The 20,052-nt window shown below is 40.7% G+C and overlaps 1 protein-coding gene across 6 annotated transcripts in view; it reads right to left on the minus strand.

Annotated features, from left to right (window-relative positions):
• The window catches only part of LOC118418046 (pleckstrin homology domain-containing family H member 1-like), a 76,378-nt gene that overhangs the window by 43,655 nt on the left and 12,671 nt on the right, over nt 1-20,052 (minus strand). For 5 of the 6 annotated variants that reach the window (XM_035823866.1, XM_035823857.1, XM_035823875.1 and 2 more), the window contains exons 2-5: nt 15,573-15,635; nt 7,888-8,037; nt 5,695-5,778; nt 4,800-4,881 (exon numbers count right to left, since the gene is read on the minus strand). In XM_035823866.1, the coding sequence (XP_035679759.1) occupies nt 4,800-4,881; nt 5,695-5,778; nt 7,888-8,037; nt 15,573-15,635 (379 nt within the window). Of the gene's footprint in view, nt 1-4,799; nt 4,882-5,694; nt 5,779-7,887; nt 8,038-15,572; nt 15,636-15,728; nt 15,792-20,052 lie in introns of those variants that run through there. The other variant, XM_035823884.1, reaches the window with a different exon arrangement.

A 20,052-nucleotide genomic window follows, 5' to 3' on the forward strand; every position in this document is an offset into this window, starting at 1 on the left:
ATGTGACAATGAACATTGTCAAGACCAGTAGCTGGACGTCTAGTACAATTTTGTACTACTGGTGCCGTATCACTCTAGTTTTAGTGTTTGTTTTGTCAATTGTAATATAATTTTTGTCCATTGTAATATAATTTGCATACAGTGTATAACATAGTCACCAAAAGATGCAATGACCACATATGTCGCATGGCTGTCATCCAGAAATGGCAATGTTGATTCAACATCCTCCATGTCTTCATTAGATGTTTTGGCAGCTCTGCAGCTTGGGAGAAAATAACAGCCAAGTTCATGGACAAGTTCAGTGCACAGTTGTTAGAACTGGGCTTGCCTTCCTAATGTGTGTATTGGGTGTCTTGTTGGGACGCTGGTGTGGGTGGGGGGTGGAGAGGGGCGGACTGGGGTCAGCAGTATTGGCTCCAGTGGTGGCTGATCCACCACAGATGTAGGGCAACTGTTGTGTCATGTCTAACATGGAGAAATATCAACTATCTGTTTGGATAAGACACTCCTAATTGCAATGATTCTTGCCTCTGCACAATCCAAAACAAGGATTACATCGTAGTAGATGTTCCATTCTGCTGTTTCAGGGAGGATGCCAAAGGCAGAGAGAAATATGTAAAATAACAATAGTATGACAGGTTGATAATAAGTGTCTCTAATTCTACAGAAATCATGACTGGTGGATGATGTGGTGAATCTTATGTAATGTGGCCTTGATGAATTTACCATAATATACATTATTCGTAATGCAATATTACCCCCCATGCAGATTCCATATACGTCTTTGCATCAAGCACATTCTGAACTGCACATATTTTGATACCCCACACATACTGGTACATACACATTTCCCTTCTCTTCCATTCTGTATCTTTTCTGGCAGATTTCCTGTCCAAAACCTTAATTTCTGGTACCTCTGGAAACATGCACTGAAAATACATTCAGTATCTAGACAGTATCAGTATGTGGACCTGTGGTTTTCTCTGCAGTATGCCATATACATGTACAATGTACTGTAGAGTTCTTCACAACATCTGTAAGTTTTTGCCAATAGCAGCTGCTAACTATCGGTAGGTTGAAAGACTTTTTCTGAGTGGTGCGGAATGTGTTGCTATGTTGACATGGTAACAGTCTAATTAGTTTGTCGCACAACTATATTCCTGACTTTCCCTTGCCCTGGTACACTCTGGTGAACTGTGAACCACAGCTCTCAACAATATTGGAAACACCTTCGGATCAAACTGGGAGAACTGGCATTTGATCCAGTCCAGTCCTGACCGGAAGGGTATGTGACTTTGTGAGAGTCAGCCCAAAGTCTAACTAATAATTATAGAATCTTTCTTTGAGACTATCTTTTATCTTGAAGTGACTCAGCGTATTGGTTATGATAAGAAGAGGACCATATCTGTGAACTGTATTCTCCAAGGTGCAACACTAGTCCAAAGTGAACATTTACTACCTTGTATTCTCAACAAGTTCTGTGTGCAAATCAATTTCTGGTCTATCATTTTCCTCCAGACTGCCAGTAAAGTCTGACATAGGATCTTATTATCCTTACAGGACTCCTTCTCACCTGTTTCCCATCATTCCTAACATGCCCCTCAGGACAGTCTTACCTTTAATTGTCCCTCATGCCCCCAGATTCCTATGTTAACTGTCCTGACCCAAATAAACCACAGTTTAAGGGCATAGCTTTACAGTATTGGATGTGGATACCTGGGCAAAGACAGGCTCACAACTGCCATCAGACAGGTGTGTGAAATTCTATGTTACACACTGGAATTGAAAGGTGAACAAGTAATTTTCCAACTGCCCTGGGGCCTGACGTATCAAATCTTAAGCCTGTTGACCTTGACCTGCATTCCTGGCAGGCCCTGCCTGGATGCTAACAAGCCCTGGAGGATGAAGAGAAGGCAAAGTCAATACCCAGCTCTCCAGGAGCAAGTCACATACTGGGAGCACTCAAGACTCCTGTGGGTTTGTAGATAACCAGACTTGATAGAAATCTTTTCCTTTCTCCAGCTCAGTCACATCTCTTGGTAGTCTGTTGCGGACAGAATCATCATTATGTAAATTTTCAATACTTATGATGATTTCAACAAACAGCAGCCGATGATTCATACTGGCAGTAAACCTTCAGATTTCCTGTCTGATGGCAGAGAATCATTTTCCTCAAGTTTCTCTTCTACAGTCTACTTTGCATCCGGAAGTCAAAGTCAAAGCCACATGATTTCTTTCAAAATTTCTACCTGACCAAATGAAAATTTAACTGTCACAACTGTTCCCAATGAAACTGGAATGTCTGTCTTGCTTTGATTCTTTTTTTTTACCACAGCAGTACATGTACATGCATCTTGGATTATAGGAAACATTCCGCTGATTTTGCTGAAATTACAGACTGTTAGGTAGCAATTTAGCCTGTTGAAGTTATCCATCAGGAGAGTCTCCCCTCAAGGTTGGTTTAAAAGAGTGACAAGTTCACAAGGGGAAGAGAAATTCATTGTGTAAAACTCTCTATGATCCTATAGATTCCACAAAGTGCCCTTTTGAAAGGTCCTGACAAAGGATGGTTTGCTGTCTACTGTACTCACTGTATTTGGCAGTTGAGAGAACTAAGCCATGTAGGAGGCATGATGTATCTTTTATCGTGTGCTTTGATGATTAAACTTGGCCATGGCTTGCCACATTCAATAAAGGAGGTTTAAGAAACAAACAGTGGGGTGCCACCAGTTGGGTTCTAAAGGTTGCAGAAAGAGTCATCAGATGCCTCCTGTATCAAAGACAAGACAGACCTCCAACAGCGAGAAGTGTTCTGGGTTGTGTGTGTCTTACGTGCCAATAAATGGGAGATGACTGCATATGTCATGGTCATCTGTCGGGATCCTCTTATCTGAGGGACAGATACAGCGCAATGACACATCCAATCATTGGCCACCCTGGCTGCCACTCACAAGCAGTATCTCACTACCCACACACAACAATGCTCCCCACAGAGAAGAGAAAGGTCATGTCCATGAAATGCTTTCCAAGAAGTAAAGGCCTCTCACCTTCAATATATCTGTCTTCTTCTGCTGTGTCATTACCAGTGGTGAGAATACTTGTTTCAGTGTGTACCATATTGTTGCCAGCTCAGTCATGGAAGTGATTTTGTTTCAGAATCTAACGTGCTTCCAACTTTTCAATATCAGAGCTGATATCGACCCTGCATCTATCATGTGAGATTTCCTATAAGTAAGCTTACCCCAGACAGGAGTTGCCCTCCCCATGACCCATGATGCTCAGTGACTGTCTGTCCTTGTCTCTACTTCCTTCAGCATGCATCAATAAAGCCAGAACTTCCTTTGAGTTGGGAAACACCAGACAAACCTATCTCTTATTGCTGCCAGTTTCCAGAATAACAAATTAAGAACGAATAACTTCATTGGTACCCACAACCTTTGCATCCTCTTTCTCTTGTAATGTAAAACCAGGCCCTGACCAACTGTTTGATGGACTGGTTAAGATCTTTGCAGCAATATCAGTCATACCTGGCACAGGTTGTTCCCTTTGCCTTATTCCATCTGTTCATGGAGAAGACATTCTCTTTTAAATCGTGAGTGCTCTTCTGAAGGCTGTGTGCAAAAGCGCATTTACCTTCACATGTAATGGCTTCTCTGACTAATTTTCTTAACCAAATTAAATAAAAATCAGATGCAATAATCTCTGTGTGTCCACAGACAATTATTAGCTTTGAAGCTATTCTAAGCTGTTTTAACAGAAAAGAAGGGAACCACTCATTGGTAAATAGTGAGTGGCTGACCAAGAAGTACTGCATGTGGTTTTCTTCATCCAAATTAGGGACGGATGGTTAAAACTGACCTTTTCCGATTTTAGGGCACAATAGAACAAACTGCACATGGAAAAAAGTCAGGCTTAACGAGCCTGGTTTAACGAGTTATCGTTTAAGTCATGCCTTGCGAACAGACTATGTACCTCACACCAGACAGTTGCTAAAACCATCTGACATTGTTCATGTGACCTGTGGAATTCTCCAATCCTGTATGTCCTGACTGGTTAACATCACACAGTTTGAAACACCTGAGTTATAGCAGGACACACAGTCTGGTGGGGCGGATTAACAGTGTGTCTAACAGGCTCTGACTGGGCAGGTACCTACACTATCAGGATTGATTAAGGTGATTCTTGGAGATTGAAGATCTTAAACCCAAAATAAGGTCTAGTAAAAGTACAATCATCCAGAGTTTTAAATAGGTACCAACATTCCACATACAAAAACAAGGATGTTGAAGGGTGGGCTCAGTGATGGACAAAATTTTTCATTTCATTTTGTGTTATTTGAAATGCCATGTGACTGTCCACAGAGGCTTGGGATGGGTAAATCTGAATTGAGAGTGCTGTTGTAAGGATGGAGCTGACCTGTCCAGTCTCATGGGATGTTGATTAGGTCTGTTTTCAGCAGAGGTTGAGGGTCAGATGTTAATATGTCAGAACACTTTGCCCTTTGGCAACTTGTCACATGGCATTTTAGACCAACTTGGCCCAACTCCCTGGTCAACTCAGCCTACCACTCTAACCTTAAACTTGGCCATGTTGGCCAGGGTGTTGGGCTGAGTTGACTGGACAGAGTTGATAAAAGGCTGGATTGTCCTGATAGCCACTCCCTGGAACAAAGAGAGAGGAAACACCATACTGAGGTTAAACCCTGTCCATAAACTTGATCTACAGAAATGTTGTTAGGGGGCATCTGCTCCAAGATGTCATACACAGCTGACCATTCACTACTGAAGGAAGTGACTAACCTTGCAACTTCTTTTGTAGGGACTCCAGGGCATACATGGACTGCTGGTGGGTGCGGCGCAGTCGCTCGTTCTCCTCTTCCAACTGGAACACAGACATGTGACCTTACCATTGATGACCATCATAATATGTGATGTACAAAGCCAACTACATCAGTACATGTAGTAACTTATCATACAATTAGGCAGATGTACACATAACATCCATGAATCTTTGTTACAAGGCTTTATGACACCAAGGATGCCATTTTGATCACACACAAGAGCAAATGATACCGAGTCAAAGCACATTCCAATGTAACATCACACTGACAACCATGTGTAAAGTAATCCAAAGGAAAACTTGTACAGACTACTCCCTGCTATCGGTAGTGTACAAATACCTGTAACAACTGCTGCTGCATTACATGACATTAGGAGGAAAATACCAGTGGCTCTGTACATGACAATTCTCCAAATTCTCCACATGAGATGTGTGTCATCCAGGCAGATGTGCTGTTGTCCAGGCTCTCCACCATGAATGCAGCTTTCATCAGAAATATGATCCATGATGTTCACCACAGTCATGGGAATTATGTGGCAGTTTCTCATTTCCCAAGTCCCTCCATCAAACCAGATTGTGTGTCATATCATACAGCAAAGATTGAAAAGGAACTCCAAAGTAGTAATAGATATCTAAACAATCATAATTCAGTATCAAAGATCTTATATTTTTTATTTGCTGTCAGACAGAGGAGGACAATGTGGCACTGCACTCAAGTAAATAATTTATTTTGACAGTACCACATACAAAGGAGAGACAAACAGGAGATAGAGGTAGTCCATAGCCTTTTTTCAGGCTGTAGGATTTTGAAATGTCTCTTGAATGCATGTCTGTTATGAATATGTCTAATCTCACCTCTCCCAGCTTGTTGTAAACCCATTCCTTGATTTTAGCTGCCTTTTTTTCGACCATCTCTCCTTCCTGAGCACGAAGTTCCTTCTGCACAAAAAAAAAACATGTACTCGGGTAAGGAAATAATCTAATATACATCTTACTGAAAACATCATGAAAGAAACACATCAGCACTGAGTTTCAATATAATAATCATGCACATGGATCTGCTACACAACTGCTTTTAAACTGAGAAAAACTGCAGAGAAGGAAATTATATACTTGAAAGCTTAGTCATAATCTGCTTACCAAAATGTAACTGTGTTACACATCAAAGCAATACACACCAGTTGTTACTACATTTTTAGGGGCAGCCATTTCAAGGTCAATTTTTCATCATAAGCCTGTTTGTCCAAATTTCTTTCACACATGACCCTGAGCTAAGACCTTTCAAGGTTAGAAACTGGGCTACTTTGTAGAAGTACATACAAGACTGTTCTGTTTTTGACATTGTTTATGAAAATCACCAGTCCTTCCCTCACTGTAAGTGAGGCTTCTGACTGTAGTAGGAAGCTCTCCATGGTCTGAGCAAACAGTCCCCTATGGAAAGTTGACAAACTGTCAAGCCAACCCTTCCACAAGGAAACATGTAAATCCTTGGCCAAACTGTTACAGAAAACATACTAGCTCCAGGCATGGAGGATAGAACAGGTGTCAGGTCTGGGACCCCACAAATAAACATCACAAAGCCTGTGAAGTCTTACTCTAAAAGCCTTATAGATCTAACTTCTAAGGTACATGCTGTACAGAAGAAATTGGAGACCTTGTCCTTACATGACCTTACTACCTCATTATATCAGTATTCATTAGAATGTTCCGGAAAGGAATGCTCCATTGGCCTTAGAAAAGTACACAATGCTGGTGTGTCCTGGCCTTGTGAACTCATAAAATGAATTATGACAGGTTATCAGAAATTAAATATCCCAAAAGGAAGAACAAGTAACAGGTTTATCCTGCCAACTTCCAAGACCAACCTCTTGAAGTTCCTTTTGTCAAGTCAAATGTTCTCCTATATCAGTAAATTGTACACTGGTACAAGCCATTTAGAGTACATGTGCCAGGTGTCAGCTCTTCTTATTGAATAAACATAAAGCTTCAGTCCCTTGTTTACTTCAGTAAAGTTGTAATCCTATAATGTGTCTTCAGGGCACTCTTTGCAAACTAATAATATATCTTCAGTGCATGTCATTTGTTCTGCCCTCATCTCTTTTTACAACTTAAGGTTATTCACTTTCTATCTGGACCTTTATTTACACAGAAAGCAAGTCAAGGACAGGATAGCTATTTAAAGTTGGAGATCAGTTAGGATCAGTGGCCCTTGGAATACTTGTGGCTTTAGTGTTTACATTTACCTGGTCTCCTAACTTGTAGGATGTCAGGACCATGACTTCTTATTAACAGGGCAGGTGTAGGTGTCAGTAGCCACATTTGTGGTTTCCTGAAACTCTGGTCTTGTTCACTTCTTCCCACTGTCCCGGAGAGCCACAAGTAAATGGGATTCATGCCTTTAGAATGTGTTGTTGTCTGAGTAGTAACTGGATCGAAACATTTACCCACACGGCTTAAAGTGCATTGCAGCATCCTATTAGCCAATGTTTGACTCTGGTTACCTGCATCTAAGGTCACTGTACACATGACAGTATGACCACTTGAGGAGACTACAAGAGATAATCCTTGAGTAAACTTGTAAGACATGTGGGTGTGACCAGGTGGTCATACAGGTGAGAGGAGTCGAGGAGGGGGGCAAACTTCCTGCAGAGGATTTAATTACTTTGTCCAGTACTACTAGTACTACATGCACGATGACCAAACACCGAATATACAGATTTCAATGACTTTATCAACATGATTTTCAAGAGCTCCAGCATCTAGCTATAATATGTTATTTTTGCAACTTCGAAATAGATTACTGCATTCCTTCTCTTTTGCCAACAAGTCGACATGGTCCCTGCTAAAACAATTCAGTATACCTGGTGAGCTGAAACAGGTGTAAGAAAGTAAACATATTCTCATCTATTGTCTTGTCTAATGAGATAAGGGAAGATAAGGGTTTCTTCCTTTCTATTTAGAAGTTTTTATTGTTGTTTGTACAAAGTCACAGACCTGACGATGACAACAATGCTGATGACAGTGATTAAGACACAAGTGAAAATGTACCTGCTCCTCCAGCTGTATCTCCAACTTGAGGATGACATCATCCTTGTCCCTGCAGGCTGTCTCCAGCTCCTGGATGCGCACGAACAGAGCGCTGGTGGACTGCCGCACGTCGATGTTCTGGGTTACCTGCTTCTGCTCCATCACTCGCAACTGGGGAACACAAAATAGCAAAACATGAGCCTACCGCAATCTAAACCAGTAGACTTGCTATACTCTTGGAGTGCCTGTCCAACACAATGACACAAGCAATGTTGTCAAAATTTGACCAGCTCCCATAGAATGGACTACGGCACTCATTGTTGCACATTATGGGCAATACCCTACAGGACATCACAGTTCACAAGCTGATGTAAAAAAAAAAAACCAGTTCTCGATAACATAATATCTTAAATTTGGGTAGCACATACATTATGAAGGCCAGGATGGCCTTTCATGTTTGATCAATACAGGAGACTGGTCAACAAATTGCCAGGAGGAAGCTCTTAATTGTGATTCCTGCTTGGTTCTTCAGCTAGGCACCCTGATCATGGTGCGTACAATGTACAATATGGTACGTACAATGTACAATCAAACGTAGCATGTCTTTTACAGAGGCAGTATAGAAGTGACAATATTGCCATATAACACTCAGGAAGTATTACCAAAGAGCACATGATTACCTGCATGTATGCAGGTATGGTTTTGATGCTGGTGGGAACTTTTCGGTAGCCGGGGATGTAGGGCGCTGTATCTCGTGAACGGATGGTGCGAGCACGACGATTTTTGGTACGTGGGTTGGGGGTGGTAGCCTAACACTCAGGTTTGATTTTGGGCCTCCTGGCGTTTGAACTTGACATTGCAGGTGGCATTTTTGGTGTTTTGGGGCACTTTTGGCGCTGTGTGTCCGGAACGATACGCGCGATTGCGACGATTTTTGGTGCATGGGTGGGGGGTTGTTGCCTGTTGCCTAGGATTGACTTTGGGCCTTGTCGCGTTTGAACTTGACCCGGCAGGTCGAATTTTGTGTCCGAGAGGGGTGTTTCCGGAGTTATATCTTCTGAACGGCTGGTGCTGGCGCGATGATATTTGGCACATGTGTCGGCGGTGGCTGAATAATGCTCAATTTTGATTTTGGCGCCCTTGGTGCTTGAACTTGACATTTTAGGTTACCTTTTGTGCGGGCACGGGGCGTGCGCTGTATCTCCGGAACGCAAGGTACCATTGTGTTGCTATTTGGTACGTGAGTTGTTTGTGGTGTCCTGGTGGTCAGGTTTGATTTTGGGCCTCCTAGTGCTTGAACTTGATACTGTGTAGGTTGATCCTGTTTTTGTGTGGTTGGGGCATCCTCCCAATATCTGCTTGGTTTTAAAAACAGATTATGGTTGGGTGTAGAACCATCATCTGGCCTGGGCCACCTTCAATGTATCAAGTTACTTAGTGGCACTGACAGTTTGCCAGATGACGGAGTGTACAAGATTATATATCTGTTGGTCAGGTATAATTGGAGTTTGCTTATTACTCTTTGTGGTGTTTCTAGAGCTGTATAGTACTGAGTTTTAAGTTTCGGTACAAGTTCCTTTACCCTGTTGGCAATCATGGTTGAACTTGAACTTAAACAGAAGAAGATGCAATTTTCTAATGTGGAGGAGAACTGTATAGAGTGTGGGCATAAGAGAAAGGTATGTGTATGATTTGTCCTGTGTTTCTTTTTGTTTCTTTGGTAATGCCATTTCCATACTGTATACAGGTAATTTGTTGTTTTGGGCTAGTCATATTCGCTTGGTTTTTGGGCCTGCTTAATCTATGGTACAGGCAGGGTTAAGTGGTGGAGGCTTAGCTTTGTTCTGTTTTAAATTCAGTATCGTTGGTTGCATTTTGTCGCGGCAAATATATGATGAAATTCCCCTTCTAAGCAACTGCTCATTGGTTTGCGGGGATGTTTGCTGGGTGTTTGCTCTGACTACAACAGCTTCTGAACTTTTCAAAGCTTCCATTGCCAGTAGTCTGTGTAACACAAACTCCGCTGTCCAGGGCTGTAACTGGCCCCTCCCCGCGGGCCGGCGGATGTTTGGCGGGCTGCTATAAGCGAGATTTAATCAGGCTACATTGCCAGCAGCTTGCCATCTATAAATGGGATTGACAAGGACATTTTTCATAGTAAATTATGCTGTTAAATTTGGCTTAGATACTACAGGAGATTTAGGTTTGGGTTGGATGGATTGAATGAAAATATCATACCACCCTGGGGACTAACTGTTGCTGCTGCATGGGGGCTACCACTATTCATATTGTCTAATGTCTATGGAACTACAGATAAAAGTATCATTGGTCAAATTATGCAAGTAACATTCCGATGTCAAGTGAATAACACCCCAGAAATAAATTTTTAATGAATATCATTGGAAGAACACAAACCAAGGAGACTTAGCAGCTGCATTAGGTCAGTACATTGAAATAGGAAGATATTAGTATATCATGTGACAGAGTAACTACATGTGCATGGGCCATCTGAGACAAAAAAAGGTAGCGTCTCAACAACTTCAAAGTACTGTGGTTGGTTACATACTTAAGAAATCCAAAATAAGTAATGTTCATCCATGTCCAAACTTACAAATTCAGAAAATGGAATTTCAGAGTCAGACTTTTGCATGGTGCACAACCAACACGGTAAAAAGCTCATTTTTCCAACCACGTACCACAGACAAAAAGGCAAAAATACCCAATAGGTCTACAGAAACCCAATACATTTCATGCAGGCCTGAGGTCTACGAACTCTTGTTTTGCAGTTTTTCAGAATTCTACAAAATGTCAACATGAGATTTTATGACCTAACAGGATCAGGTGATAAAGATATAGGTCCAAAAACATGCTGCATTGGTACCCACCCTTAGGCTACAAGACAAAAATTCTGCAGAACTAAGGAAGGCAGCATCTTGCATTAGCTAGCAATCATAGGCTTCAATTCACTTTACCTTCAGCAAAAGTTATAGTGATGCCACAATTTCTAAAGATGGATCGAGGGTCAGGTGCTTTAGACTATGACCTGTAGTTCATATACATGCACATATCATGTACCAATCGATAGACTGAGCATAGGATGGTAATGTAACAGTATATGATATAGAGGTAAGGGTTAGAAAGGTCACCTTCATATTGATCCATGTCTGGGACAGGTTGATTTTGAAAGAGATGACCTTCCCACATCTATCTATCAACCACTGCAGAACTAACATCAACAGTTCAGAATGGACTTGATTAGTGCTCATGTTCTTTCGACTCTCTCTATGTTAGCAGTTACTCTCTCTATGTCAACAGTTAGTGGATGTTAGTGCTCAATTCTTTCACTACTCTCTAGGTAATAGAAATTAAAGCAAGGAGGACTACACATGCTGTAAGAGCCATCACCAAGTATTACAGCATATATTTTGAGATGTTGCAATTGCATGATCACAGATGTTGGTTGCCCAATGGTGGATTTACCAACAACTGGAACCAACTTATCCCTAGTACAGCTGCCAGTGTCTCCTGGACTTCCTACACAGACACAACCTCCCTCCTCTCACAAAGGGTGACTCACCACTTACAGATATCAAAACACCTTGAAAGTATGCCAAGACACAATCTGTGGCTCAGACATGTCATGAAGGTGTATCATTTTATCTAAGATGGCATATTTATTAAACTTTTCAAAGGGTTCCTCCTAGGCTATAATAGGCAGTGAATGTTCTAGATCTACTAAATGCAATGATGATTTCAATTTCAACTGATATGAACATTTGTACTATCAAATGATTCAATCAATGCCATGGTCTCTGGTTTGCTGTTATTTCAAAGAATCATTCTTGAATTTAAGTTTAACATATTGTCTTTGATGCCCTTCAAGCAATATATTGTGCTGTTTATAATAATATGATTATGAAACAGTACCTGAAAGGGACAACTACCATGTATTTAAGTTGATTTTAATCATTTCTGTGGATAGCTGTCACAACATTTTACCGTGCTGTGTTTCATCTTCAATAGCAATGTACTTGATATTGAATATCTAGAAAGAGATCCAATTATTATTCAGTTAATGTTGTACGTTATACTAAGTTGAGATCAATTTATAAATCTATTCCCGCATACATGCCATTTCAGTAGCAATATTTATGTATACTATATGATGGTCTGCATTGGGGAACCCGACAATGATCTATGCTAAATTCAGAATCAGAATTACTCCCTATGCATTATGCTAAAACCAAGGAAGACAATAACACAAAACTTGGCCGCCTCTCCACGATAACGTGATAAAACGGTTTCCCATACGAAATACAGGAAATCAAAATAGGCTGCCTATGCCTTACTGAAGAGAGCATGCAGACCATCATATAATGTTACATAAAAATGTATGTCAGGAGGATGGTGTTTGCAAGAAGTGGCTTGTCAGTAGAGCTAGTTCTCAAGTGACATACCAAGAGACAGGTGTGAAGCTCCTGCTAGCAGCTACACAAACACACCTGTTTACCTTTCTCTCACAGATTCCTGCTGTATAGTCTGTACATGGTACTTATGACTCCTCTAACCACACATCGTGGTCAAAACAGCTCAACAAGAAGGTTATTCAGAGTCAAGCTGACCACATTTGGATGTCCCTTTTACACTCTCTGACTCAAACATGCATGCACACACACACACACACACACAGACAGACACACACAAACACACACAGACACAAATCACAAACACACACAGTTTTTTCTTCCCAACAGATCAGAGAAACCACAAGTCCATAAACAATATCTAATTGTCAAGGTGAGTCACACCATATGTTAGAGGGTAGTTTCTCCTCTTGCCAACCTCTTGTCATCTTCACAGGCTTATCTTCTAAGATGATTAATTTGAGTATGGACATATCTTTGGTCTATCAGAGGTCACTGGAGCAAGGTTACAGGTATTGAGGTCAGTGATGTTGTCTCCCCCAGAAGACAACAGCATGTACCCTATCATCCTGCAGGAAACATGTGCTTGAACCTGATAAAATCTCCTGAACTTATCCTTTTCAGCCTTCCCATTGCATTCCTCCTCCCACACAGTCTCCCCCAGAGGCTAGCACCCCAAACAAGGCTTGACATCACCCACTCACTCAACTTCAGCTGTTGCTCAGATTGGTTCAGTAAAGTTCTGTTGTGGAAACTGTAACATCCCTCAGGACTTCCAGAGTTACTCTGATTTAGCCATTTCCTCCTGTCCACCATCAGATGTGAGCTCTCCGCCTACAGTAAGTGTTGTGACCACAAGCTGGGCTCCCATGATCATTTGAAGCTATGTAATGGGTTTAACCTTGCAAGAACTCTCCCCCCTCCTCTGCGAAAACTCAGGGCAAAAAGTCACTCCCCCTCCTTTCTCCCTGACTGCCTGAGCCACAGAACTTTATGGTTAGATTATTTGTTTTCTTCGATTTAAACCCTCAGAGTGTATATTGAGTAACAGAAATAACACACTGTACATGAAGGGAGTTTGTTCAGGAGCTAGGCTTGACCCCTCACAAATGGATGAGGATGATAAAATGCAAGCTATGCTGGCTGCTTCGAGCAATGCAGTAGCAACTGCTGTATACATGATAGTCTTTTACAATACAACCCTATATCAAGCCCTACAGATAACAAGGTAACAAATGGGTACTTTAAAAAACAGGGTAGCAAGAATACAGTGCTCGTATATTTTTCCATCATTGTAACAATACTAACTTTGCTCAGCCATCTTGTGTTCACTGTCTTGAATCTACTTATAAGACTTTAGCCAGTTTAGGGAGGTAAGAAAGTCAAAACTGAAAATGTAAGACCACCAAAAACTTGGAGGGTTTCCACCTGCCTGCCAGATTTGGCCTGAGCTAACAGATATAACAGGTGGGCAAGGCCTCTCCAACAGATGTGACCATGAGATGACATCAGCTATTGTGTGTGCCAACAGAAGCTAAAAGAAACATTGGATCAAGAAAGAAACTAGACATGCTAATGGTGAAGATGATGGCAGACAGGGTACTGCCTCAGAAAATCAAATGGAGGAAGGAAATCAACTTAGCAAATGGAATAACTCCATGAGACTGAGACTGAACATCAACATTACAGGTCACAACATTACAGGTCACAAACTCCAGCAAGCTGTGTTACCAGCATACCAGTACCAAACTGGATCTGTGACATCAGCCATAGTTGACTTAAGATGGAAGACTGAAATGTATTGGCACTAACATTCAGAAAAGAAAGATGAATTAGTGGTGGGATATAAACCTTGCCAATGGTACAGTAGTAACTTGGACTAGGAAGGAAACCCTTCTGATCAGCCATGTTGGGGGCTTTGCAGGGCTTCCACGGGAAGATACATAATGTTAAAAGCACTTTGTACATCACTAGCATTCTAGTGGTTAGAAATGCAGCCTAGAGTATATCAACTCCATGGACAGAACCGGTGTGTTACTGTTTATATAATTTGGTACTTGCTATGCAATTCAGATAAAAGGTAACTAATTTTCTTTCTTTTTACAATTTTTTCCCTAAAGATTGTTGTTGTACTTTTTTTCAGTAGCAAAGTTTTATACATGTATTGTTTTTAGACAGGTACTGGCATGTTTTGGCGATATTTTACATATTGTACATTGTAGAAAGTCATTTAGTGATTAAGTCATTCAGGTTACTGAATATTTGAAAGTGCCCCATCAATATCTAATCCATAGTTACATAAAAAGTTGAGAAACAACTGTCAATTTGCAATGTTCTCGACTGTGATCATAAGGTAACTAGAGCAAAGGTGCTGCCCACCCATCCACACAGTGCTCAGCAGGCCATCATGCCTGACAAACTAGGCCACTTGCCAACTTCTCTTTAATGAGCATTTTTTGTCCCAATCAGAGGCAGGACTGTGGATGAAATTGTTGTTTGGCTGGTTTATATGCTGAGGTTTTCCTTTAGAGAACGTCACCTGTTGACAATTACAAGTAACAATGCTTCCTTGGGCCAGTAGGCTACCTTGACCATGGTACAATGGAAGGTAATAAAAGCCTCACGATAAAAGCTCTCAGCAAAAGTTTGTCTTTAATGCTGCCTTGCTGCCTGTGCACGTGTTATAACTATACGGCAACTATTCTACACCTTGAAATTATGTTTTTATTTTTCTTGCATCACTAGTTATGGTATTTTACAGTCTGGGCTGCATGAACAGCTATGTTACCACTGTACTGCTCTTCATGTGGGGACTGACTACTAACAGGTGATTGTACAAACTTGGAGATGAAAGCAGCTATGCAGACTACAGCACTGTGGGCAGCACTGCCAATAGGAACACCATCAATGTATGCAGTAGATTAAAATGGCGGTCTGTTCATCAACACTTGCAGAGTCTCTGTGACTGAATGAATCACAACAACTGGATAAACTATGGGCGACTATACAGACATACAACTTGTTACAAGCAAGCATACAGACATTCTGAATGGCATCCACCTTTCTACTTCAGAATACCACTCAGAAAATCTGTCTGATCGCTTTTCTCCACAATCGAGTGGTAATGATTCATTCTACAACAAATATTATTTTTATCTACCTGAATGCAGAGAGGATGCTCAGCCATCATCAATGTACTCTAGTTTCTTTGCATAATACTGCAATCTACAGACTCATCTTTATATCAGCAGTCTTGCACACATTCAAAGATACTTTACACACCTGCTCCTCTGCTTTATCTGCCTTGGCGTCAGCCTCCTGCACTCTCCGTTCCAGCTCCTGCATCTGAAACATACAGGAAGAAAAACAACATTAGAACTGATACATTTCAGATATATGACTATCTTTATTTGCATGACTCGGTAAAAAGCTACTTACTGGAAATGGAATAGAATGACGGTTATCCACACACCCACAGCAGATCATCATTAAATCACTTCAACTACTAGTATACTGTCTCCAACTTTCACAGACTCAAGTGCATGGTAAAGTGTAGACTTGATTTAGAGTGACCATGTGGTCTTCTCCTTATATGGGTTTGACCTGCTGGTGGCTGCGCATAAATGTTGAGCCTGCTTGCAGGACTTGTTCAATGCCCAGCTCATGGCACAGACATAACACTGCCATCATTGTGTACCACAGAATGACATGGCAGTTGACTTGACATGTTGGCACACTTGCAGTCATTGGCAGTACTGATTGAAATGCCATGTGGCAGACAAACTCATGATGTAAGAAGATATACCCATAATTCATTGCAAAATCTAATCACCTGTGGATTCAATAACCCTGAAAGAGTAAATGATACAGAATGGAGATCTCAGATATTTACAATAAGAAACCAGTTTTTCCTGTGTATATATGTTGCTTGGTAGAAGATATAAACACAGATGAGAACACAACTATAAAGTAGTCTCTGATGCATACAGAATTTCAAATAAACTTGGCATCAAACTGACTAAATACTACTACAGAACATGCCCATTGAACTACTTCAAAACCACATTTCCAGACTGACACAGTTGCCATCTGTAAAATACACAACCTAACAGGTAATTCTTGGTCATATGTTTGGTTTTATTAACATACAAGTTTATGAGAATCAAGTATCAAGCCCATGGTTGTGTACAGTACATGACTGCCGAAAAAATAACTAAGGGAAGTTTCCAAATATCAACATTGCTGTTCATTAACATATTGCAACATTGATTCCTGACTTACTTTGAGATCCTTACTCTCAGTTAACAGTTGCCATAGTCTGATAAATATTGAAGATTTTCTCAAATATAGATATTCTATCCACAGAATGTGAGTGGTTGGTTGTTTCCCTGTCTGTCGCAGCGTGACACCAGCTGACTCAGTGTGTGTACTGGCAGACCCTGAAAGCCAAGTAGGAGTGATGCCATGCTGCAGGAATGTCATGGAAACAAAAAAGTCAATGTGCCATCGCTTGGTGAAGCCAATCACGGCCCCATGAGGTGGCCAAGAAAATGTAACACTTGAACTAGGTATGTTGATCCCAAAATAGGGGCTGGTAATGAGGAAACCAGAGCAGTGCTAGTAGGTCCTAATACCCACTGGATGTAAAGAATCACGGCCATGTTTACAGGGCAGGAAAATTGTGCATTTACCTGCCTGACCAATGCATACAGTCCACAGCCTATACTATTGCTGTCACAGTGTTTCGGTAACATATGCAAGCAGGTTTTCCTGCAACTCTTCAGGTAGCAACAAGTCTTTGTGCATAACACCATCCTAAAATAGACAGAACCTTGACCTTGAGCCTAAGACTTGTTGTTACAACAGATTTGGGGATTAAGGGCGACGAAAAATTGGTTCTACAAACTCAAATGTTATAGATATGGTGGAGATCAAAGGCATATTTCTACAGTAAGCAGCTTACATGTAAATGTAAGACAATATTTCGTTACCATTGAATATTCACAATTAGATTCTACTTTGCATGAAGAATAAGGCCTATATCAAATCAAAGAAGTATGTTATTACTTTAAACCCTGATGATATATGACAACAGTAATTACAGCTGTCATACTGGGAGGCCAGGTAACATGTAAAGCACAGGGCAGCCCAAATGCTGGTATCTCTGCATAATACATAGCTGCCTGAAAGATACAAAATCAATTTCTATATTCACATGATTGTGGGTACCTTGTGGAATTGAGAGGTCATAGATTATTCTTCCAATTGGTGGGCTGGATAATTATCTATATGGGCTGAGGCTATCATTTTCAGTATATCCATTCATGCTGACATTGTACATTATGAATATGATGCATCAAATCAAATTTACAGTATTTGTAAATCATTATCTTCAATAATTCCAAATCATACAGATTCATTATGATACATATCACTCAAAAGCAAAACGATATCACGCTTACTGGTAATTTTATGCTCATGGGACAATGAACTGCTGTCAGTATGAGAATTGTCATCTATTCAATCATAATAATCAATATTTTGCTTTTCAGAAATGCACAAACATTTCTAGAAATGCTTAATCTCAATCTGAAACCATACAGCCTAGTAGTGTTACCTAAACATGTGAGATTGTACATGCCTTTCAATGGCTTTCCCCTAGCCAGTAGTGGGTCTACCACTAGCCATAATGTTATATTAGTATATCAGAGGCTTTAAAGCAGAGTGTAAAACCTTGTTCACGATTCAAGAATATAGGAAACACAAACCATTCATCAAGAAAGGTCTACGTCCATTAGCCGATAACCTTGAAATTGGGATATATATTGATGGAGGGAGCAGGTCACAGCCTGGCAGCCACATCAGATAGGAACATCTGGCTCTGGGCTCAATGTTAAATCACCTCTGGCATGGTGACTTGGATTGGAAAGAAGGTTACTGGTCTCTTGTACGTGTAGTTGTCAACTGGTTTAGAATGAATTTCTTTCCTCCTCTCCCCTGTTGTTGACGTTGCGTCATACTCGTAGGCCTTTGCCTGACTCAATTCTAGGGGCGTCCTAAAGCTTTCTTCTCTAGTACTGTGAGAAACGGTGATAAGTGAGTAAGGTTGACATATTGCCTTGTCAGAGGTTTGCCAAGGCAGCATTTTACCTCATGTAGGATAAATTAGAGTTGTGTAGGGTTAGGGCATTGAGAATGCCCCATCTAATACAAGGGCATCAGTACATCCTGCCTTCAATTTCAAGGTTGACCACATCCTTGCCAGTCACTGAGTCTGTTGAATTCTTGCAAGTTCTATAATTCATCGGTGGATATATCAACAAGTTTCACCTCAACAGCTATAGTATCTGACCAACAAAGTTATATACTGGTCTTTCCTCCACTTCCAGTATTGTTACTGAACATGATCTGATTGACTCAAATCTTTATACTGCTAAAACTACTTCCAATAAGCATTCAAACAGCAATCCATCCAAATTAAAAGCCATGCATGTACTATAGGTCACTTAGCAGCCTGGTAATATGTCATAGCCAGTTGCAGAAGATGTCGTAACAAGGACTTGCACATTCAGGAAGGCCGGGTACTGTTATTCAGGAACATTTCAAAACACCTGCAAAAGGTGTTCTCTCATTACAGAGTGAGGGTGCAAGCACCAGCCCTAAACAATGGTCTCCACTTATCAAAACAAACACAAGACTTGTTTTGTCAACATCTAATGCTGGGGTAAGAAGTGGACATCCTGACCCAGCTGATTATATTCTGTGTACCCACTTCTTTGGATACAATGTACCTACCTAATCTCCAAGCAGATCCTACGGTGCCATAAGATAGTATCAAAGCTGGCCAGGGACTATAGCCGGCTAAGGGAGTCAAACGGGCACCTATGGGGAGTTTGATACTATACATAACGCACCGTGGATCTGGTTCGAGATTAGTACCCACCTTCATTCTTTACCCCACTTGCATTCACATGACTGTTTAAAGAAGTGTTGCCTTTTTACACAGGAACACTATGTGACCAGAAGCTATTGTTCTGGCTGCAAAGGACTATAACATACATCTACAACTACTTCCTCCCTATTGTGTAAGACATACCAGTTTGTGCATTTCTGTTTATAGGTTGATGCATGTACATAATACTTGACAAAGACATATTTCCAGGTCAACAATACATTTGAAGGTCAATATTGATAGAATTTAAGGACAATATTGATAGAAATTAAGGTTCAAGTCTTCCAATTTTGGTAAAGATGTACATTGTATATGTCCATGTCAAATTTTCATGTTTGGTCTGAGTATTTGAAGGACTGCTCTTTGAGCAGGTCTTTAGTTTCTGTATCAAAATCATGGAGGTTTTTTTATGTACAGTATAAACAAATTATATTCATTGAACATACGATAATTGCTTCAAGTATAAAGAATCCCCTTCTTTCAGGTTTCCCTTCCATCCTTTTTTCATTTCTTTCCATTCATTTTTTTTGTAATGACTTGTTTGCTTTGTAGCCTAATCATCTTTGTCACAAGAAACAATAGAAAGAAATTAAGACTGGCTCAACAGGTGATGCATACCCTCCTGTCTGAGTAAAGCCATTTGAGTTCATTTGTGCAATGACACTGTTATGACAGCAATACGGCACCCTACATAAACACAAGTGTAGGCAATAACAATGTTTATACATGAGCCTTTACAATGGAATAAAAGCACTTAGCAGTCCTGTCATTAAGACTATACATGCTGCCTTCCAGGTAAAACGTTATATT

This window comes from Branchiostoma floridae, chromosome 1 (genome assembly GCF_000003815.2).
Source record: "Branchiostoma floridae strain S238N-H82 chromosome 1, Bfl_VNyyK, whole genome shotgun sequence".
Lineage (NCBI taxonomy): Eukaryota > Metazoa > Chordata > Leptocardii > Amphioxiformes > Branchiostomatidae > Branchiostoma > Branchiostoma floridae.